Source organism: Lonchura striata, chromosome 2, assembly GCF_046129695.1.
Source record: "Lonchura striata isolate bLonStr1 chromosome 2, bLonStr1.mat, whole genome shotgun sequence".
In the NCBI taxonomy this organism is placed as follows: domain Eukaryota; kingdom Metazoa; phylum Chordata; class Aves; order Passeriformes; family Estrildidae; genus Lonchura; species Lonchura striata.
Genome location: NC_134604.1, coordinates 112484670 through 112507889, shown reverse-complemented (window position 1 = coordinate 112507889; position 23220 = coordinate 112484670). Strand labels below are relative to the sequence as shown.

The following is a 23220-nucleotide window of genomic DNA, read 5'->3' as shown; positions in this document are numbered from 1 at the left end:
TTCTAAGCCCTTGATCCATTCCTTTCCCTAAGTGTGCTGTGATGGATGTTTCTCACTCTGTAATTTCCATGGCTGGTTTTACACCATCCCAAACTCCTGTTCCCCCTGCATGGCATGGTAAAGTTCAGCATTCCACAGAGAGAATTTCCCTGTGGACACATCTTGGTAGCTTTTCCTCCAAGAACAGCAGTCCTGTCCTTTCCATTTTAGCATCTCCAGAGTGGCCAGTTCAGGGGGCTGTGTCCTCTGAGCCTCAGCTCAGTCTCTGTGCTCACTCTGACTGGCCTTTTGTCACACAACTGAGCAAAGACCATTTTTAGACCTTCTTGGCTGAACTGACCTTTCTAAGCTTTGAACTGAAAAATAAATGAAATAATATGGCTGGCCAGTCCTTTGTTAAGTTTCCCTGTGGTGTAAATCATCACTGAAGTGGAACTCACATTAGGCACATTTTCACCCTCTCCCATGAAAGTTTCAGGAAAGTTGTGAGTGACTGCAAATAGGGAATGGAGCTGCTGCACTTGTGATTATAATAAATCACGTTCTGCTGTCTTACAGGCTGAGTTATGACAATATGTGTGAGGTGCTATATCACAAACAGTCCGAGGAGCTTGACAGGCATCCCTGAAGGAGGATTTGATGCTTGATTTCTGGCCTGGGAGAACAGTGATGTAAACCTGAAGGAGAAATACATAACCTGAAGTATTCACCAATCCATGAACCCTGGGGTTGCTGTCAGACTTGGTGTTTATGGAGGATGAATTTGCCTTGTGCAGTAGTCTGACATCTGGGGACACCAAAAGAAAAATGAAACTTCTGAATATACATGATAATACTTAACAGATTTACTCTTCAGTCTCCAAGCAGAAATATAGGCATCAGTCTTCTGAATCCCATACATTCTATTTGCATATAAAATCAACCAAACAAATAAAAATAGAGCAGGCCTTCCCATCTAGGGCACGGCTGTGGCATTTTAGAACTCATCTTTTGATTCTTATTATTGACAGGAAGTAAAAATAAGCTCCTCCAGCAAAGTGAATTGGGACAAAGGGTGGCACACATTTTACAGCAAATAAAAATATCTTCAAAGCCAACCTACAATTCTTCTTGGGTGCTCAAACTGTGCTGCTGTAAAAGTACAGGCCAAAATCAATGTTGGAATCACTGCAAGGACACATTGGACAGAGTTTAACCAAGGAACAGGTGTCAGCATTCTGCCTGGGCTGTTGTCTTATGGTAGAACTTTTTGGACCAAATTAACAGAAATTAATAAATACAACAAATTTATTAATAAATTAATTGTATTAATTTATTAACTCAATTAATTTAATTTATAATTTATTAATATTGATAAATTTATATAATGATAAATTTATTAATAAATTAATAAAGTTTCATGAAGGAAGGATATGGCCTAATACTCAGAAGGAGCCTTTTCACTTATTTGTATTTTTCACTGCTAAAACTGCATTCTAAAAAGTACAGAAGCCAATGACATTCATTTCAAGTGTCAGTGTTGAATGTCACCAACATTCAAAGCATGTTTATATAGTGGTGGAATGTGTCAGCAGAGACCATCCTATATAGACATGTCTGAAAGCCTCAGAAGACCTCCTTCCAGAGCACTAAATGTAATATATTACATGTATAGTGTATGTACCTTGTCTTTCTAGATATAAATATATTCAATATATGTACATTTAATTTACCTACATAGATACCTGTAAATATGAGTATATGTAGACACACAACCCATATCTATATATCTATATATCTATATATCTATATATCTACATATCTACATATCTATATATCTATATATCTATATATTTATATATCTATATATCTGTATATCTATATCTCTATCTATCTATCTATCTATCTATCTATCTATAACTATATATCTACATATCTATATATCTATATATCTATTATCTATATATCTATTATCTGTATATAATCTATCTATATCTATATATCTCTCTATATATCTGTATATATATAGGTTCTAATATATATTGGTTATATATAGATATTTATAGGTTATCTCTGTTTTCATATTTAGATGTATGCATGCACATACACTCAGGTATATTTATTTATGTAAAAAAACCTGTCTGCATATCACTGCAACAAATACTTTGAAGATAACATTTTAATCGAGGTGTATATTCCTCCTCCTCCTTTGTAGTGACAAGATGATGTAATTATGGGAAAGCAGCAGCAGCAACCTGATTTTTTTTCTTTAATGGAAAGCAAGAGAGTATTGGTTGCTTAGAAGTGGTTCAGGTCTGTTGCTACTGGATTAACAGCATAACAGGCTAAAATAGCAGGAAAAATGGATGTAAAATGGAAACTGTTTTATCTGAGTGCCAGTGGTGAAAAGAATGGCATGAAGAAATGGCAGCATTTTGCAGATGCTTTTCAATAGGGACTTATTACATTACCTAAGTTGAATAATTTTCTGCTCCCAGTCATTTCTCTCCTAATGAGATTGTTTGTGCTTTGTTCTTGTTTCCTTTGGAAGTTGTAAGAATTGGTTGGAGCTCTCATGTGTTGCAGTGGTGGGCTCAGCTCAGACCTGTTTGGGTATTTTGCCTGCTTACAGCTGCCAACATCATTGTCTGAATTCCCTCATTAGCTGAGCATCTTCGGAACTTGCTTTCCTGCTGGGTGTAAAGGAGAGTATGTTTATGTGCCAGATAAATGGCTGCTACTTCTGTTTGTTTGAACAGTGGTTTGCTGGTGAAGACTGGGGGGAGTTGTGCATCTTGGACTGCAGAAGGAAAATATTGAGGTTTTAAGTAGAATAATGTGTTTTGATTTGCAAGAGCCACCAAGAGAGTGGTGCAGAGAACAGGGATATGGTAGAGATGTTCTTCTGACTGATTTTTCTGGGGACTAGAAACATTCCTTAAGTGCACCAGGAAGGCAAATAACAGCACTGCAAATCTCCAGCTGGAGGGCACTTCCCACTCTCTGCACATGGTGGGTGTCCACATTCCCCTGTGGCTGCTTTTGCCTTCCCTGAGCACCCCTGATGTGGGAAGGGGAATGGGCTAGGGAGGAAATTGTTTGTGGTTTTCCTGGAGAGGATCCACACCGTGTACCCCTCACACACCTCAGAGCTATGAGCAGGAGTGGTCTGTGCTCACCTCATCACTGGGGTGAGGAGAGTGGGACAGGGGTGTCTAGAGCTGTGGTGGCATTTTTGCTGGCCACACTGGCCCTCCCACACCTGGGGGTTGGTGTGAATTGCCCATTTAGAAGATTTAGAAGATGGTCCCACCTGTCCCTCCTCCAGCTCCCCCATCCACAGCAGCAGCCGTTCTGTGCTGATGCTAAAACCACACGGAAAGAGGTGGCTCCAAAATGCTTCCAGGGTGTTTACAACTGTACACAAGGAAAGGAGATTGGGGATATAGTCAAGATTAACCTCTCCTTTTGTCTTGCAGTATCATTAGCTAATGAGATCAGAAGCAAAGCCCAGCAGCTTAGTCAGTATTAGAGCGTAGGCACCCATTTCAGGAGGGAGCCTTTGAGAAGAGCAATCCTGAGCCGTCCTCCTACACCATTTTCCTTGCAGCTCTGCAAGATGGAAAAAGTGACAGCTGTAAACCTCCCCAAAGGCAGTTGCATGTTCTCCTCATGTGCATTTCTTCCAGACACTTTTGCCCCCCTGCACCATCATGGGTGATCTCCGGGGGTGACCCCAGCCTCTGCTGTCCCTGCTCTGCTGGGACAGAAACAGAGCAGCTCTGTTGAAATTCATGGGGACAAGGTCTGGTTTTGAGCCATCCATGATACTTCCACCAGACCAGGTCCCATTCTTGGGGTTTTTGTACTTTGGGATTCATGCCCTGTTCTCTGCTCTTGCTTCTACATCAGTTCTGAAAATACTTTTTGGTTTAAATTCAGCAAACACCCCTCCACAAAAGCATGCCTTGTGCAGTTTCCCCAGGCATTATTTTAACATAACAAATGATGGGATTTTTGTGGGCAAAGCCAAATTTTAATTTTTATTCTGTTTTGGATAAACCACTCTATGTGACCTTCGCCTTACTGACATATGAGGGTTTAAAGAGCAGTGCTGTGGGAACTGCAGCAAAACCTTCAGTTGTATAAGGACAATTTACCATCAGCAAATAAATTGAGAGTGTGGGAGACAGGAATTGAGTAGGTAAGATCCTGTCCTTGCTCCAAGATCTCGAGCTTAGTATTTGATGTCAGTAGACTACGAGCGTGGGACCAGGACATGTGGAGGCTGCTGTGCCAACAGTAATATCAGCTGTAAATGCACAAGAACTCTTACAAATATTATAAGTACAGAAGTAGCATCTCATCTGTTGGGGGCAGATTGCAGAGTTTAAAGCAGCGTGTTGGGTTCCACTCAGGTCTTCACTGGAAGTGGAGCAGTGACTCAGTTTTAACACATACACACAGGAATTTAAAAACATGGCAATATTTTGAAAATGTTGTGATCTGGTAACACAGCAATGTTCTGTACTTGTGCCATTACCCAGATTGCTGCAGCCCCTGTCAGAATAAGGTAATCTCACCTGTTGGCACAAGGACAAAAAAAGATGCATTCATCACTTGCACACAATGATCAAAAGCATTTAGCCAGCCCTGAAAAGAAAGCCAATAATATTAGAGGTGCTTATTTTTCCATTTGCACACGGACTACAGCTGTTATTTCTGTGCCTTGTTCTGTCACATACACTTAGAAAAAAATTGCTTCAAAACTCTGAACTTGTGCATTGCCCATATGGCACTGAACATGCTGCCCTGAGAATTGTCTGTAGCCTGGCAGACCACAATTGCTTTATCACTGAGCGTAATTCCTGTGACAACGAGATTTGAAATCAGTTTAAGGTTTTATTTCTTTTTAAAGTATTTTAAAAAACATAGATTGCGTGAGCTGTTGTATCTATAGGTAGTAAAGCAAACTTTTCCTCAGGTGTCTCACAGCAGTGAGAAACGGGGCTGGACACATTCCTAGAATCACAGAATGGTTTGGGTTGGAAGGGAACTGAGAATCATCTTGTTCCAACCCCCTGCCATGGCAGGGACACCTCCCACTGTCCCAGGCTGCTCCAACCCCAGTGTCCAACCTGCCCTTGGGCACTGCCAGGGATGACACAGCCACAGCTGCTCTGGGCAACCTTGGCCAGGGCCTCATCTCCCTCACAGGGAATTTTTTTTTTTCTAATATCTAATCTAAATTTACTCTATTTTAATTTGAAGCTGATTTCCCCCCTTGTCCTGTCACTCCATCCCTTTTAAATAGACCCTCTCCATCTTTCTTGTGGGCTCCCTTCAGGCACTGGAAGGCCACAGTTGGGTGGCCAAAAGCTTCTCCTTTCCAGGAGAATAAGCCCAGTTCTCCAGACCTTTCCTCACAGCAGAGGTGCCACTCCTTTGAACCCATGTAGGTTCCTGCTGTGTAAGAGCACGTGGACAAATTAGGCAGCAACCCTAAGCTCTTTTTATTGACAAAAGATTTCGCTGATGGTCAGCAGACTGTAAGTTATTATGAATTTCATCCAAAAGATGCCAGACAAGTGAGTCTCCACATTTCCTAGGGGAAAATAGCCCTGACCCGTGGCTGAGCATCCACACAGCCCCACCATGCCCTAAGAACAGGGGAGAGCAAAAGCTGAAAATTATGAAGATCAGGGCAGTTTAATTAGTGAAGCCAAGCTGCCTGTGTCCCCTCCCAGCTTCTGGCATGCCCCAGGCCACTCTAAAAAAAGAAAGCCTTGACTTGGTGCAAGCCCTTCCCAGCAATAGCCAAATCTCAGCTTGTGACCAACACTGCTCCAGAGCTGCTCCATGGGGGCTGCTCTGCAGGAAATTCACTCTGTCCCAGCCAGAGCCAGCAGAATAGCTCACATTCAGTGTTCACATCACAGCTCTTTGCAGCTGGTTAAAATAAAATATGAGTTCCTCACGCATCACTGTTAATACATGGAAGGTTTCCATCTTCCACTCTTTTGAGTGGTGCAATTTTGCCTTGTGTCTTTGTGCCATGAATCCCTGCTTTTGATCCCTGAGCCTGGGGCAGCCTCTGAGCCAGCACAACTCTGTGCCTCTGCGTGGATTTTAGTGGTGTTGTGTCATTTGGCAGGAGCTGAGTGTGGAGAGTGCCTGTGATTTTTAGGATCAAAACATGTTTTGAGGTGACATGGATATTCTTCTGGCTGTGTCTCTTCATTATTGTATTTAAAATGACAGTATTTTGTGGGGAAAAGTGTGCAAACACCCTGGAACCTCTAGCTCTTCTTTATTTCCTGTGTGTGCTGATGTGTTAATAGGTAGTATAGATATAAACAACTTAAAAAAGGAGTAAAGTATAGGTGGGCCAGTGATGCAGAATTGTAATAAGGGAATAAAGAAACCTCAAGTGACAAGTCAAGGTGAATTTCGTGGTAATGCATCCAAGCAACACTTTTCTGAAATGTCCTTGTCAGTTTAGTTGGTAGTCAGGAAAAAATGGAAACATGCTGCCTTGACTTTGGGAGAAAAGATGTGCACTGGAATATGGTTTACAGAGACATGTAATTAGAAGGATTTGAGAGACCAGCATTTTTAAAGTGTGTCTCTCTTACTAATGATATACATGAGTCTTCAGGCCATTAAAACAGCTCATTTCTTTTGATGGACTTCCAGTTTGTGGAGGAAGCAGCTGCTTTTACTACCAAATTTCTCCTGTCTAATTAGACCAGTTGAGTCAGCCAGCTTAAATCAGCCCATAGCTTACCCTTTGCCTCTTCACTGAAGAGCTGAATAACCTAATTGTAAAGAAGGACAGAAAATGTCAGAAGATGTTAACAGTTGTTACTGGGAAATGAACCAGTGCAGGGTAAAAAATACAAGGGAAAAAAGGCTGTTAACACAGAGGGCCTCCTGATGAGCTTATAATGAAAATCCCTCTGGAAATTCTCAATATCCTCTCTTTGTTGGAAAATGACAGTGCATCAGAGTAGAAACTTGTTGTTTGTTCACTGTGTTTTCCTCTGGCTACATTTTCATGCAGGAGATTTGTTAGGTTGAGGATTTTATAGCTGGGAAAGCCCAGCTGAGTGGGTGACCAGGGCTCTTCAAACTCTACAAGACCCAAGCTGAAGTTCTTGATCTGACTCAAGGACTCAGGCTTGCATCATCCTCACCTCAGTGAGTTCCACTGGCCTCTGGAATCACTTGTTGCTGGTTTGCCAAGAACATAACCAAGTGAAAAAAAAAAAAAAATCCACCTCCAAAACTCAGAGCTGAATTTTCTCTCTGCCTCAGAATCAGGTGGAAAACCTGTAGAAGTGGAAGTTGTGTTTTTGTGATGTGAGTTACTGCTTCCCACCTTGCTTCAATAATAATTCTGTAGATAATTCCAAAAAGACAGGATTCCCACAATGCTGAATGACTCTGATGCCTTATTTTAGTATGTCCTGAAAATGTGAATCAAAGTTCATCCTTTTTTTTTTAAATTTTAAATAATTTTAATGTGTACATTTGATTTTTTTTTAGTCTCTGAAATCAAAATTAATCAAATGGATGTATTTATACTACAATTAAAGTACATATACCAAATTATTTTTTTCTAGTTCATGTGTGAAGAGTTTTTCTCTTAAAAACTCTTGATTTTTCCGTGGAACATATTATTGATGAAACATTTAATTGTGGTTAGCAGCAATACTCCTGTTTGCTCATGCTACTCTATAAGCTTCAACTAATCCATAACATAAAATGTAGGTCAGCTGGAGCTTTTGAAAACAGATGGAAATTCAGGAGTTTATGGTAGTGCACTGGATGTATGTCCCTGTGAGGCTCACAGTTTCTCCAAATGCAAAAAGAAAGCAGAAATCAGGGAGCTGAAAGGTGCTCATTCTACCTGATTTCCATTCCAGAGCCAGCAATGCCCTGTGCAGGGGCTTTTGCTTGTAACAGATACAGCACTGACATGCTGCAGAAGATGAGAATTACTTCTGAGGTGTTTAAAGGTTATTATATTTACTTTGCTGACAACAAAAAGTATTTTAATTTGGGCAACTTCCTTAGTGTAAATATCCTAGAAGACAGAGGTAAAACCACAGTTCTACGTAAAATGTGAGTAGTGGAAGTAATCCAGGTTTATTTCTGCAGGATCATGGGTTGTATCTTCTACTAGATAAGTGTGGAAATAAAACAAATGTATTACCCTGCATTTCTGTTTCATTAAAGCCTTGAGTGCTTGGAGAAGTGATGAGAGCCAGTGTGGCTATTTCTGGAAATAGAAGGCCACATGCTCCAGCTGTCCCCATGGCAGGGAGCAGGGATGTCCTGCTGCCACCAGGGCTGCTCCAGCCTCAGCAGCTCTCCCAAACCCAGCTCCTCTCCCTCTGGCAGAGCTTTTCCAGGCTTGGATGCCCACCAGGAACTTGCTGTCCACGTCTCTGCTCCTGGGTGTGTGCAGCAGGGTTAAAATCTCCGTGCCAGAGCTTCAAATTGACTTTTTAAAACACCTCTGATGTTTGCCCCTGAGTGTGTTTCGAAGGGTTCTCCTGGCTCCGAGTGCTCCTCACCTTCTTGTGGGAGAGGATGGGACAGGAGCAGTGGGAATGTGAGGGGATGGGATGCATCTTGCAGTTTGCAGTGCAGGATTGGTTTGGGAGGGTGGGAGGAGCAGGGTAGGGATGTGCAGGGGTTGTTCAGAGGCTGAGATCTCCTGTTCTTCAGAGAAAGTTCCTGTCATGCAGCTGAGCTAGACTGAGGTGAAAAAATGGGATTCGTTTGGAGTCAAATGTAACATTTTGAGTTTCCAAAGCTGACTAATGATCTGTGATTTTATTCTTGATATCAGACTCTCTGTCAGCTTTTAAATTGCAGTGATTAGGGCTGAAAACATTTTTCAAAACCCAAGAAATATCTGTCCTCATGTCTGAAGGCTGAGGACAAAGCGTTGTCTTGTGAGCGTGTGAACCATGGCAGAAGTCTGTTTTAGATAAAACTCTGTTTCTAATAGTCTGAGAAAAGGGTTTTTCCCCTCTGCAGTTTACAGGAGACATTTCATCACATCTCAGTTTGACCTAGAGTTTGTGATGAAGGTCACAGAAGGTTTTCCTTTGTGCACCAAGCTCTTTGGACCAGATCTTGCCATGAGGCCCAGTGTGGAGGAAGGAGATGCTAAATAAATTCAGCTAGAAAGCCCCAGGGCTCCTCTCTAATTCTTACACAGGTGGACAGGAGGAAGGAGCCAAAGTTGTACTTTTGCTTTTTCCCCTTCCCTCCTCCTACTTGCTCTGGGTACAGATGAGTGGGGAGGCTGGGAGGAGGAAGGGAGGGATTTGCAGGGAAAGGGGACTCTGAGCATCTCTCTGAGGGAGGAATGCTTTCTGTCTGCAGCGTGACCCAGCTGCATCCACGCTGGGCAGGGAAGGCAGATGGGGCAGTTCAGTTCAGAACAGCTGCTGGAATATTTCAGAATATCTCCCACTTGAAGATTTTTAATTTTTTTTTTTCAGAAAGAAGGGGCTGTTTTGAAGGATTCTGGTTTTATTTGTTTGTAAGACTGTGAATAACACTATTTGTACCTTGATGTATGAAGGTACTGCAATTATGAGAAATTGCTTTCTGCCTGATTGTCACACATAAACAGCTTTCATCTCACAGTGCATCAGGCTCGTGACTCCAGTTTGTCATTCCAGGGAATGTGTCAGCCTTTCGTTTCAAACTGGGTTGGCTTTTCTTTTGTCAGGAAAGACCTTTCCTGTGCGCTGAAGTAATAGAAACAAAGGCAATTAAAAAAAAAAAAAAAGAAGGCAGTAAAAAGGAATTATCAAACAAAGATTAGGCTGTGGGTATTGCTTGGAAAAGACAGTTCTACGAGATTCAGAAGAAAGATGAAGCTGTGTGTCATTCATACTTTTTTTTTTTTCTCCTTTCATATTTCCTAAGGGTTGAAGATAAATTAGGGTAGCTATTTTCTGTGCAGGCAAAGTACAAGCTATGCCCCAGATCTCCAAAATGCTTCAACATGTAAATACTGCTTCTGGAGCCATCAGGTCCTGCTGCAAGTAGAGATTTATTTGCATTCATGTTTGAAGGTTACTTTCGTTCGTTGACCTATTTAATTGTCATTCTCTATCCCTGGCTGCAGGCATATGGCTCCATGTGCCTGTGGAGGGATGAGAAGCAGCTTTAACTCTCTCAGGCAGAAATATTCCACAGGAAAAAACCCAAGAACTGAATCTTAACATGGATGTAGTATGGCAATAATAAAAAGAATAACAATAATAAAAATAATAGTAATATATTAATAAGAATAAGAATAATAAAGAATAAGGATAAGGATAAGGATAAGAATAAGAACAAGAATTAAGAATAAGAATAAGAATAAGAATAAGAATAAGAATAAGAATAAGAATAAGAATAAGAATAAGGATTATACCTCTGGACTCACATGTAATGGTAATCTCCCTGTAAACCTCACTAGAAGGCTGCAGAACCAAATAAAAGAGAGGCATAAAAGGTGAATGCAAGGAGACACAGGTTATTTAGATGCTTCTGCTCTGGTGATAACCACAAAAAACTTATAATTAAAGGGGGTTGGAACAAACCCATACATCTCCCAGCACAGTGGGGAGGTGTAACCAGTAGTAGCAGGGGCAAGGAGGTTTTTCACAATATTGGTGACACTTTGTTCCTCTCTTCTGTTGGTGGAACATTTGTCAAGAAAACCAGAATTCTGTGTCCACCTGCAAACACCTCTGTTTTTTTGTCCCTTGGAGGTGTGGGTTCTCAAAATGAGGGGAGAGTGGTTGTATAGTCTATTAAACCTTCAAACTCAAAATCAGGGGGCTGCAGAGCTTGCAAGCCCAACAGAGTGTCATATTTAATTAGTTATTCTGAGGAAGAGCAGCATTCAGATTCTAAAATAATGTGATGAGCAGCCAGGATAACAGAGAAAGAGCATGGTGCACATAACTTATTTCAGAGTTTCAAAGGAGTGGAATCTTTACTTAGTCAGGGCTTTTTTTGTTTGACTGCACAATGTGAACTGTCACATCCAGTGTCTTGCATAAGTTTAATATCTAGTCCATGGATCTGGGAGAACAATGAAATTAAAGGACTTTGCAGATTCTTTATAATCTACAGCTTGGTTGAAGATTCTCCCTGTGCTAGAACTTGGTTTCCTGCCTGATTGGCCATCTTCTCATCATTCTCTTTTATTATACAACATGACCTACAGTTGCTGGGGATTTTGTGTCATAAATCTTGGCTTGGAGGCTCACAATCACTCTTTAGGCTCCAATTTATTGTGTGTTTTTCTGACTTGCCACAGAAGGAAGTTACTGTTCAGCACAGAGGAAGTGGTGTCAAATGTTAGGTATTCATACAAACAAAATTCAAAACCTGATTTTAAGTTTGTCCTCAAATGTTTTGCTTCTGATTAAAGTCTTCCAAAGCTCATTTGGGATTTTTCAGGCTCTGAGATGTTCTGGGTAAGTTTAAACCCAGTGCTATCAGCACAGGGCTGTGCTGGAGCTAGGGGATAGCTTGAAGAAAAAATGTGTGACCTGCTCCCAGTTATCAGAGTGAAAACAGCATCTGATACCTCTGTACATGCTGAACATGGCCAGGCTGCTCTTCTTGAGCAGAGAGCATCTGAAGGTGTCTCAATCTGTCGATTTCTCGGGGTTCTGAAGGTCAGGGTGACCCTGAGATCACAAAGAGTCTTTTCTTCCTAGCCTGATGCAGCCAAAGAAGGAGCCTGGAATGCATAGGATCAGCCTTTCAAGGTTGTTTATTTTTCCTATCTATAACATTCTTTCTCTGACCTGCTGAGCTCTGGCTAGCAAGGAGGCCATGGCATTCTGTCTGCCCTCTCAGATGGCGTTTACATTTTACACCAAAAGTTATATATAGTCTGTTTACAATAACATGCTAATATCTAACATTTATGTTAGACACTGTGTCTACCTTAAACCAATAGAAAAGTGTCACCATCACACTGAGACATGGAGGACAAGACGAAGGAGAAGAAGGTCAGGACACTCCCAAATTTCTCTATCTTGACCCCCCTGAATTATATTCTAAAAAATCCCAAAATTCTATTTTTCCGCCCTGTGTTAATCTAAACATCACACTACTCAAACCCTTGTGGCTTGTAATTCCTCATACAGAGTTGGCAGCTTTTTCCACGGGCTAAAATCAAAGCCACATTTCAACCCTCAAAAAAGATGCTCAAGTCAGCCATCATTTTCTTGGCAGTGGATGGGATTTCTCACAGCATCGAGAGGCTCACCTAAACCAATTGTCCTCAACTCCCACTGTAGTGAAGAGAGAGGCAGTTCCATAGGGTTATATATCCCTTCCCAGAGCAGGAATGCAAAATAAGTCAAATTAATCACCAGTTCTGTGTGCCAGTTCCTATCCACTATAATTTATGGGCCCTAGAAATGAATTTGGGTTAAGCATCCAACATTTTGATGTGTCAAATTAGGTAGATGGAACACCCCAAGCCTCTCTGTGAGCACGGGCTAAGCCCTGCATCTGAGTTAGGACTAATCCACCTCATGACCACTAAGTGGGAAATCGGCTGTGGATCAAGAGCAATATGTTTGACAAGGCCTGGCTGTGGGCTATATTAAGAAATGCAGTTTAGTCCACTACAAAGAAAGAGCTTTGCTGCCCACAAGGGGATTTCTTTTCTTTTTTTAAAGCTTGAAAGACTTATTCATTTAGGTTTGCGAGGAATAAATTCCTCATTTCTGAGCTGGAACTCCTCATTTCTGAGCTGGAACGAGCTGTGAGGCAGAGGAACTTGATTTGGTTACTTCAAGCACTCACTTGGCTTCTCTGCCCTTTCTGTCCTGATGTTTTGGTGCCTGGCCTTCTGTTTTATAGACATTTACATAACGAAGGTCGTTTCTCCGAGGCAAGGTACAAGAATACATTACAATTGCAAATTCCCTTAATTGTCCTAAAGCAGGGCTCAGAGCTTAGACAGTGGAGAATCCTATTGTTCAGTGTCCCTGAGAGAATGTGTGAGCAGAACAGAAATATGTGCATGTGTTGGTTCTAAAACTGGAGTGACAAAATGATTGGTGAAAACAGTTTGTTCACTTTTCATACACAGTGGCTGGCAGAAATTATGACCCAACGACTTATGAGTTCACTGATAGGTTTTATTTGGTAGGCCAAAATGTGTTTATTATTTCTAGTGTGAGTTTGCCCCTCCAGGCTTTGTAGAGGTAAGTTCAAACCAGTATAAAATTAGGAAGGTGCCTGTTATTAAAGCAATATATTTTTTCACTCTGTTTGTCAGGAAAGCTGTTTCTGTCCCCCAGATTTCCTGGGAATTAAAAGATGCTTTTTTTCTTCCCAAGTATCTGTACCTGTAATTCACTTTAACTTAAGCTTGTTTGAACTCAATGTGGAGCTTGGGAAAGGAACCTCCATTTAAATAATCCCCATCAAGAGGGTTTTAAAAATCCAAATTATTTAAATAATCATCAGCTGATACAGATAATCCCTTTTAACTGAGAATTTACAAACTGAAACATCTACAAATGCTGCTGATAGCAGGGAGAAGAAAGTGCTCTGTACTGAAGCAGTGGGTGGGGAACACGGTGCCCTGGCTGGTTAAAGCAGAATTAGAAATATGTGGCAAACACCTCCCTGACTATATTCCAGTTTAGGGAAATACCCTGCCTTTGATCTAATGTTGGTTTAGGTGAAAAGCCCCAAGTTACTTCATCTTATCACTGGATGGACCAGATTGGTGTGGTACCTTCTAGTAAACACAAAGATGTTTTCTGTGAGGGTGGCTTCTGAGGAGTGAGAAAAGGGCTGAGATGCAGAAAGTGAGTAATGAATTGAGAAGGAGCAGGCAAGAGAACTTTCTGGCATATTCACACCTGGAAAAGGATGATGTAAAAATGATAAGGAAAAATGTTTCCTAACTAATGGTTCATTACATCTCCAAATGTAAATCTGGCCTTGAGATGTAACCTCTGTGTGTGTTTCTCATCTTGTGCTTCTCTGTAGAGTTTCTGCCAGTATTTCCCAGCTGTTCAATTTTCTGATGGAAATCTGAAGAGTCTACAAAAGAAATGCCTGCCAGGTCACCTGAGGATGTTTCCAGAGCCTGGGTGGTCTCCTGCAAGGTCCTTCTCTCAGCCATCAGTCACTAACCCTCCCTTCAGTATGACATGGGACCAAAGTTATCCTGGTTTTCCCTTCCTTGTGCAGTTGCTGTCCACTTCATAATCCAGGGAATGGCCTTTGGGAGCTGGGACTCTGCTGGATCTCAGGGGCAGCAGCAAAGCCATGAATTTTCTAGGAGCATTTTTCCTTTATGGGAGGATTCCTTACTCCTCCCTCAAGGGGAAAAATGTGGCAGCTTGGCTCCACAAACCCTTATTCCAGTTTTGTGCTGGAGAATTCCCTGGATTTCTGCATAAGTTTGGGGATTTCTTAATTGATGTGAGAGGAGGTGAGGTGAGGGCTGAGCAGATAAACTTTAGAATAGAAAAACACAATGGGAATTCTTTAATGGGTCAACATATGGTGCCAAGAAATTGCTGTGGTTTCTTGTCTTGATTTAAGAAACAATTTGCCTGATAGTACAGTAAGATAACATATTTGTAGATGGAAATTTAAACTGCTGTTTAAAAAGTACGTTTCTTGTTGAAAGCATTAAAGGCAGGTAAGTAATACAGTAGTTGCCAGAGATGTCTTCTGGATATTTCTCAGCAGGAATGCATCCTGTCTAAAAAAAGCACCGCAAAAAGATGCAGAAATATAGTCCTTGTATAATTACTTAATTTTTAATAGAACAATGCTTCATTTCTGCCTGTCAAGGAGTGTGGAAAGAGGAGATTATGATGTCTCTGGTTTTGATTTTTAAGTGCCAAATGCTGATTTCTTTGTGGCTCAGTTTCCAGTTGTTTGTAGCTTTGCCAGACTGGTGCTCCATGAGTTGAAATTTCCCATGTTAACCTTTTTCTTTAATAAATGCAATGAGAAACCTCTGAGCAGTTTCAGGCCAGTGGCACTTGCAGGGCACCAGCAGTGATTTCCTGCCTGCAGAAGAGCTTGTGATGAGAGGGAAGCAGTTCAAATACTTTGGGAAGGGCAAATCCTGCTCTAATTGCAAGCGAGCAGGAAAAACCTGCTGTGCTCAACCAGGACCTGAGAGGGGGTCTGGGTACCCAGTGATGGAGGCAGAAATGGGTTACAGCACCTAGAAACTTCCACGAGTCTGTGTGACATTTCTCTGAGTAACAAATGAGGATTACTGACAGTGAAATGCAAATGAGTGAAGCATTTCAGTCAAAAACACAGAGGTGGTGTTTACCTGAGGAAATTCACTGTGAGGTAGGAGTGGGTTTTGGTTATGTTTTAATTGGTGCTGATTCAGACACATCCTGAAGCATTGCTCCTACCCCGAGGATGAGGGGATGGCTTGCTTCTCTCCAGAGTAATTTCTGTGGGAATGGTAAAACCAGATCTCCCCATAAATCTCTGTAAAATCCATGAGGAAGCAGGTAAAACCATCAACGTTTCTCCCTTGCTGATTCCAGTAGTGAGGAAATTTTGTTGACTTGAGCAAGGAGAGCTCCCTTAGTATCATCAGAGACACGAAGTCACCTCTGTCCATTCATTGAAAAAGGAGCTTTTTTGGGCTCTGTGCTGCTGCCAGGAGGGGAGGGAATTCCACCTCTGGTCAGGCCAGGCAGGTGGTTCAGCTGTGAACCTGCTCAAATTTCACAGTGGTTGAATATCGCATTTGATTTCATGGGAAATCCTAACATGGGGAAACAAAACACATTCTGCTTCTCAGGAGAAGCATTTGAACTCCGGAATGTAATGTGAGGTGAAATTAAGACAAAAAAAGTTTTGTGTCACTAGAATTTTCTGTTCCAGGTTTCATTTGTTTCTGCTGTGTTCTATTTTCAGGGGGTTGGGCTGAGACATTTGCTGAGGGGTTGTTCTGGTTCGTGATGGTGTGTTAATGTCAAATCTGTATTTTAAGTAGTTCTTGAAAACTGATATTAAAATTGCCATGGGTATCAGCCCCTAAATATATATATTTTAAAGGTTGTGTCACAGTAACTTCAGGAGGGGACATAGGAGAACTGAAAGATCCAGGCTGATTTCCATTGGAAATTGAAACAGTTTTAGGAGAAGTAAAAAAGTAGAAAGTCACATGTTGCTAATGGACACGAAATGAGTACAGTACACTTCTGTGTACTTGGTAAGTTCAAAAGAGAAAAAGAGCTAATTTTATTTCTGACTTTGGAATATATAGCATTCTAAAAGTGGCAGTGGATTGGAGGATGAAATTGCTACTTCTCCAATCACTCAAACCAACAATCCATCAATCCTCTCCTCTCACAAAGAAGAATGCAAAACAATAATTATTTACATGAACAGTGCGTGAGAACTCCAGTAGAAATATGTTAACATCAGAAGGCATAGAAAAAATTTAAAAGAACTTCAGAACTTTGAGAAGAACTGTCGCTATAGGATATGTGAAAGCACGACGCGAACCACCTGCTATTTGCAAGGTAAAGAAGAAAGTTTATTCTCTGACTCCAACTTTTATACTTTTCCAAAGGTGACATTGGATTGGAGAGTGAATGGGCCACCTCTCCAAAGACATTGGACAAACCACTAGTACATCAAGTTTCTCCACCCCCATGAAGGAATGCAAAACAATATGCTGTGTATAGAAATTGTGTGAGAAAGTTTTCTAACAGAATGTAAACTCAGAAAGCTTTAGAAAATCTTAAGAATCAGGGCAACAAAGAACCACAAAAGAAAACTTAACACTTTTAAAAATCAGGGCAAACAGTCACAATTCTACACTTGCTCGTGGTGTAAGTTGAGCCCAAAGGGAACTGAGCTGCCCAAGGCGTGCACCCACCTGGTGGGAGCTGCCTTTGGGGCCAGCCTCCCATCAAACTCTGCCATACCCAACTCCTTGCTGCAGGAACTGAGGAAAACGAGGAGGGGATGAAGGCAGTGAGGAATTCCTGATGTATGGCAGATGGAGGTGGAACAGCCCCTCGCTGTGAGAACACAATCCCCTCCAAATGCATAATCTCCTGCTTGTGAAAGACACGTGGCCCCGTATGGAAGTTTTAGGTCAAGTGATTCAGTTGAAGATTAGCCTTGGTATTCTGAAAGGGGAGGCTGTGGCTGCTCAGGGGATTTTTAATTCCTCATAAAGGATTATACTGGGGTACCACACTACTGCCACAGTGTCAAATCTTTCCGTGGGTTTGCTAAATTAACCTTTGTAATGGAAAAGCTTATTATGCGCTTCCAGTCAAAGGAGGAGAGGAGTTTGAGTTTGTAGCAACTTAAAATGCCAGAGATTAGGATCCTAATCTAATATGCATAGTTTGGGGGTTTTTCTTTTATTTCTTCTTAAAGCATATTTCTCTACTGTATTGCAAATGACTTGCTAAGAATTTCAGGAAGAATTTCTTCGTGGAAAGGGTGGTCAGGCATGGGAAGGGCTGGTGGTGGAGCCCCCAGCCCTGGAGGTGTTCAAGGAATGACTGCATGTGGCACTCAGTGCTCCGTGCTAGTTGACAGGGTGGTGATCAGTCAAAGCTTGGACTTGATGATCTTAGAGGTCTTTTTCAAGCTGATTCTGTGTCTCTGTGATGAGTTCTGCTCTGATTTAACATCGTGTGCAGGATACTTAAAATGGAAAACTCTATCAGAGGGACAGAAACACGTGAAGGTCATGAGGGGGAAGATATTGCAGTTAAAGATAAACCAGTCATCACTTGTGAAACTCTGAAAAAGTGACTTTAGTGTGTGTGATGTTTAATCTCAGTCATATGTAGGGAGAGGAAAGGTTTCAGTTTTAAGTAATGATATCAATGTTCCCACATGTTTGCAGCTGCTGAGCCTTTATTTGAGGTTGTACGTCCCTCATTGATGGCAGTATGCACTTTCTATCCTCCCTCATGAGTTTGTGCAATATGTTATGAGTTAATGCAAATAATGGTGGTACATTCTAATATTTGGTGGTACATTCTATATTTGAGTCCCTGATGCTTAACAGGGTTGGGAGGGAGCAAGTTCTCATTACACTGAAGAGGGAGAATGAAGGACTTTGTCCCTGCAGATCCTGTTTATTAAATATTGCCACATCTGAAAGGCCTGATTGTTCCTTGCCCTTTGCCTTCAGACCTTGCTGTGGATGGGGGCCTTGGTGAGAAGGACAAGCTGCTTGACCTTGTGGGGGTGCCATGGATTTCTCTGTCCAAAGTTGATGTTCCTTTTGATAGATTGTCCTTGCTTTCCTTTTCAGGACTTGTGCCCTAAACAGGCTATGTGGATACCCTGCTATTTTTGTATCTGTGCTACCTCCTGGCTTCCAAACAAGTTGTTTGCTTTAGGTCCAGGACAAGATTTATAGTGAAAAATTACTGGCCTGTTTAAGAAAAAAAAAAAAAAAAAAAGGCACTCAAGAAAACGGTGATTTTGATCCATTATTCAGTTACATTTTCTAGGACATTGCCATGAAAACAGTAGGATCAGCTATTTCTAGAGAGGTTCTGTGGCATTGCCCCTGGGCTGGGGTGTGCTCAGGGAAGAGGATTTGCTGTGGATTTGGGAGATCCCACAGCAGCATGACAATGTTTTTGGTGCAAAGTTTGCTCTCTTGTGGCATAGAAGGATGCCACATAGAATGGTGACAAGAAGAAAATTTAAAGAGAATAAGTGGAGATGAAAACGAATCATGAAGTTAGAAAGAAAGAGAAATCAGAAGATAACCCACAATTATTTTTTTCTAGGAGCTTGCAGACAATATGGGTTTTTTTTATGGTATTTCCTTGTTCCAGCTACAGCCTGTGCTGATCATCAGAGCTCTGGGGTAGTTTATATGTGGAATGTACATCCTGCTTGCATATCCACCAGGGTGGCAAAATGGACTGCCAAACCCTGACTCTGCATTTAAATGGATTTTCCACCCTTCTGTTTTAGTTTTAATTGAACCACATAAACATTGTCAACATATGAGATTGGCTTCTGACACCTTACTTAGCATTGTTTTATTATTAAAATCTTTAGCTACAACTTTTAGCTACAACACTGGTAATTAAAATAAAGTAAGCAAAAAAAAAAAAAAAAAAAAAAAAAGACAAAAGGGAAAGAGATCCTGAAAAATGTAAATGCAGATCAGGGCTCTCTCCACATTCCTTACACAATTTTTATGCCTTTACATGGAAATCCTGCAGGGCAAGGTGGATGCTATTGGTCCAAATATGGAATTCTCATTGGAGCACAGTTTTGCTTACACTTAGAATAACATGGAGTTAAAGCTTTTTAATAAAGGTTTACTGGCAAAGATGGTTATCTGAGAACTAAGTTGAAATGCTTGAAGGAGGTGGTGTTGTCACTCTAGAATATCCTTGCCTGAAGATGTAATTATAGTGGCATGAAGTTTTGGAATGGATTAATCTAAATGAGAAGAACACCCTGCATGTTCTTAACTATGAATTTTCCCTAGAAATTGTTTTTACAGTTACTATGGTCAGTCTCCCTGTCTAGAATAAAGACTTTAGAGTTCCTCTGATAAGAGAGTTCTTGTGGCAAAAGAACCAAGAAGTTTGTGTGTCTCCTTCTGCTGAGTTTTTTGTCATACAAGACAATTTTTCCATTTCTTTTATGGAAAAAGGCAAAGGCCTTTGAGATCTCTGCTGTTGCTCTCTCTAAGAAGTTGGCACTGAAACTGCAGTGGCTGGAGGGCATCCTGTTAGCAGTGGAGTATTGGATATTTTAACAGCATCCTGGTAAAATACTCTGAGGGGACACTTAGGGAATGGCAGCAAGGCTTCATAGCTCTGTTTAAAAATCATCCTGCAGTGAGGCAAGAGTGTGAGACCCTGTAATCCCATTTGTGTTATGGCAGGAAGCTGCTGCTCCCACTCACAATTTGGCTTTTGATAGTTATTTTGCTGATGTTGACATCAGCCTCTCAGGAGTTAGATGTTAATGCCCGTTTGTCACCAAAATTCAGTGGAAATGAACTCCCATTGCTCCCCAGATGTGATTAAGGGTTCAGTGAACTTTTCTTCCTTCTTCCAGGTTATAAAACCCTTTTGAAAGGAATTTCAGGGAAGTTCAGCAGTGGAGAGCTCGTTGCAATTATGGGACCTTCAGGAGCTGGGAAGTCAACGCTTATGAATATTCTGGCAGGATACAGGTCAGTACCAATGAAAATCCCAAGTTAAGATACAATCACCGAGGCTGAGGGCTCCTTGGAGACAACAGAAGAAGAAATTTTGTCTTAGAGTTTGTCAAAAACAGGCACTTCAAAGATTTTGAATGAGATTCTTTTTGCTTATCTTTTTTCCTATGTGTCCTGTTTTGGTCACTTGGGACTTATCTCTTAACAGGTCTGATCCAAAAATAAGAATCAATTTAAAATCCAAAAAGCACACATATAAAGAAAATCTCTTTTTTTGGCTGTGTAACAAATCTGACTCAGTGTCTTGTGTTTGTGATGTTTTTTAAATCACAAAAACACTTGAAAAATCTATTCTTTTTAGTCACCAGTTCATAATGTTGATGTCTTTCTCACCAAAATGCAGTGATTTGGTTTCATTCTTTTAAATCCCCTCTTGTATTATTGTACAAGGTGTCTCTGTCTTGTCGTTTGGGGCATGAGGAACAGGATAGAGAAACCTAAAAAAAACCCAGCTTTAATTTCTTGATAATTTTTCAGATTTATATATGACAGCACACACTTTGAGTAAAATTTTCAGTGTCATGGCATGAGGCTTTATATGATAGAGAGCGTAATCAGGAAATAATTTTGTTTCTATCCAGTCTACCAAATTTATTTCATAGTGACAATAACTTCCACGAGCTGAGTCATTTTGGCAGCACAAGTGATGGTGAGATTCACCTCTGGTCGTTGTGGTTTGGTTTCAGAGAGACGGGGATGAAAGGAGAAATCCTCATCAACGGGCAGCCCCGCGACCTGCGCTCCTTCCGCAAGGTCTCCTGCTACATCATGCAGGATGACATGCTCCTTCCTCACCTCACTGTCCAGGAAGCTATGATGGTGAGCTTTGTTCCTTGTCCTAACTCATCTGAGCAGGAGAAAATGGAGAATGGTTTGTGTCGTGCCCTTGGTCCTGCCCCTGCCAGTGCCACAAGATTTTATCCCTGTCTGATCCTGCTCAATGCAAGTTCTTGGAATTTGATGATGCCTTGAATTCCATTTCAGGCTCATCCTTCTAGGGATTCTTTGGCTTTATAATTTCCAGTTTGTGCCCAGCACTGTGATTTGGAAGGAGAGCAAAGTGTCTCCTCCTTAGATCTCCCAGAGAATAGAACCTGAAATTCATCACAAATGAGCCTTGGTAGGGACCATCTGTTTGCTTGGGTGGTGGATGAGTAACCTCATCTCTCTCTCTCCCCATCTTTCATGTTCTGACTGAAAATTGGTATTTACACTTCAGTGTGATCTCTCTGCCACTTCTACTATTTTGTGCCTTTTAAAAAATAAAGGCATTTTATAAAATCTCTTTCATTTCTTTATGGGAAAAAAACAGGAACAGAATAAATCCAGGGTTTACAGGCAGTGTTAATTCTTCTCATTGTTTTGCATTGCATCAGCAAGTTTATGAATTGCCAACTTGACCAGTTAGTCTGGAAGTATCTGTAGCTCAGCTTGAGAAATGGGCCAGTTTTTCTCAGAAATTGTTATCAAAATAAGGCTTAGGTTGCTCACACTGTCCCAGCTGAATTCACAAATTTTAAGGCCAGAAGAAATCATTCCAGTTTTTATGTGGCTAATTTTCTGCAAAGGCTCTTTTCTGTGGAAAAGGTTTTCTTCCCTTTTGTTTACTTGAGTGTTTTCATCAGAATCCCACGGGACCACTTTTGCAGAATTTGGCCCAGATTATAGTTGCTGTCAAAAATTAATCAATCAAGGCCGTGACAAAAAATAATTGCCTAACATTTTAATTGCTTTGAATAAAGGTTAATCATGATGTTTCATGGAGCTGCCTTTCAGGACAGCAGATGACATCTTTCACAAGATTATTTATTTCTGTACTCACTTGTTTGCATGCTGGAGAAGGGCAGAGTTCAGTTAACAGTGTGAATGAACCACAAATAAACTGTTTCTAGCATTACCTGGGAAGTTTTTGGATGTGCAAAATATGTCACTCTCCCATCCTCCTGTAAAGCTCTTTGACTTGAAGAATGGCCTTTTTTTTTTTTTTTAAATACACTTTCTGTCAGGTGCTTTGCCCAAGTCAGATTAGACTCAGTTATTTGCTGCACAGAAAAATGTGATGCTTGTGACTGGAACTTTGTAGTTCAAGTTCAGATTTTCTGACTGGGGTGAAAGGAGTTGTTTAAGTGGTACCTTGGAGTGCTGTGCCTGAGACGTCTGCTCTGAGTGGTGGTTGTGCTTCAGACCAGCTCAAAATCAAATTCCACTGTTTTGCATTCCAGGTATCTGCTCATCTGAAACTTCAAGAGAAAGATGAAGGGAGGAGAGAAATGGTATGTACACTGCCCATCAAACTAGAATTTGGGGGATGCCAAGAAGTGAGCTCTGTAAAGCAGACATTTTTTTATCTAATACTGAACTGTTCTGGACTTGCAATGACAGAATAATTCATATCCTCTGGCCTGACATGTTCACTGCAGTCTCCATGAAAGCTGCTTTCAGTACAAGACTGGAAAATTGTAAAAGGTTTACAGAAACAAATTCACAGGTTCTGCAGGATTCCTGTTAATGAACCTTAGCACCTTGCATTCTCTTGTGTGCATGTCTGAGGGCTCAGGCATCTCATGTGGGGTGAGATAAATCACCCAGCTGGACCTGCACTAGAAACTGTGCTCCTCTCACCCATCCATGGGGAAAAGCACAACTTCTTCTGAAATATGAAAACTGTGGCAACTTTCTAGGTAGATCAGATGGTTTTTTGACTGTCCTTTGTCTGTGTTTATTTACAAATTGGAACAATGGGCATTTCTTCAGACTCAAAAGAATCCTTAAAAATCAGAAAGTGAAACTTACAGGAATCAACTTGTTGTGTAGAAAACAAACAGGTTGTTTTCCTATTGGAAGATGAATTTTTATAGAAACAGCTGTTAACTTAGTTGTGCTTTGGAAGCCTTGGTTCATTTACACTTTAGTGAAGTTAGGCCAAGCAAGTTAATTCACTTGTTCACACTGTCACTGTA

The 23220-nt window shown here is 41.1% G+C and overlaps 1 protein-coding gene across 2 annotated transcripts in view; it reads left to right on the top strand.

The window, feature by feature from the left end:
* The window catches only part of ABCG1 (ATP binding cassette subfamily G member 1), a 56674-nt gene that overhangs the window by 14945 nt on the left and 18509 nt on the right, over nucleotides 1–23220 (top strand). For both annotated transcript variants that reach the window (XM_021540347.2, XM_021540348.2), the window contains exons 3-5: nucleotides 20098–20215; nucleotides 20947–21079; nucleotides 22483–22533. In XM_021540347.2, coding sequence (XP_021396022.1) covers nucleotides 20098–20215; nucleotides 20947–21079; nucleotides 22483–22533 — 302 coding nt within the window. The remainder of the gene's footprint in view (nucleotides 1–20097; nucleotides 20216–20946; nucleotides 21080–22482; nucleotides 22534–23220) is intronic.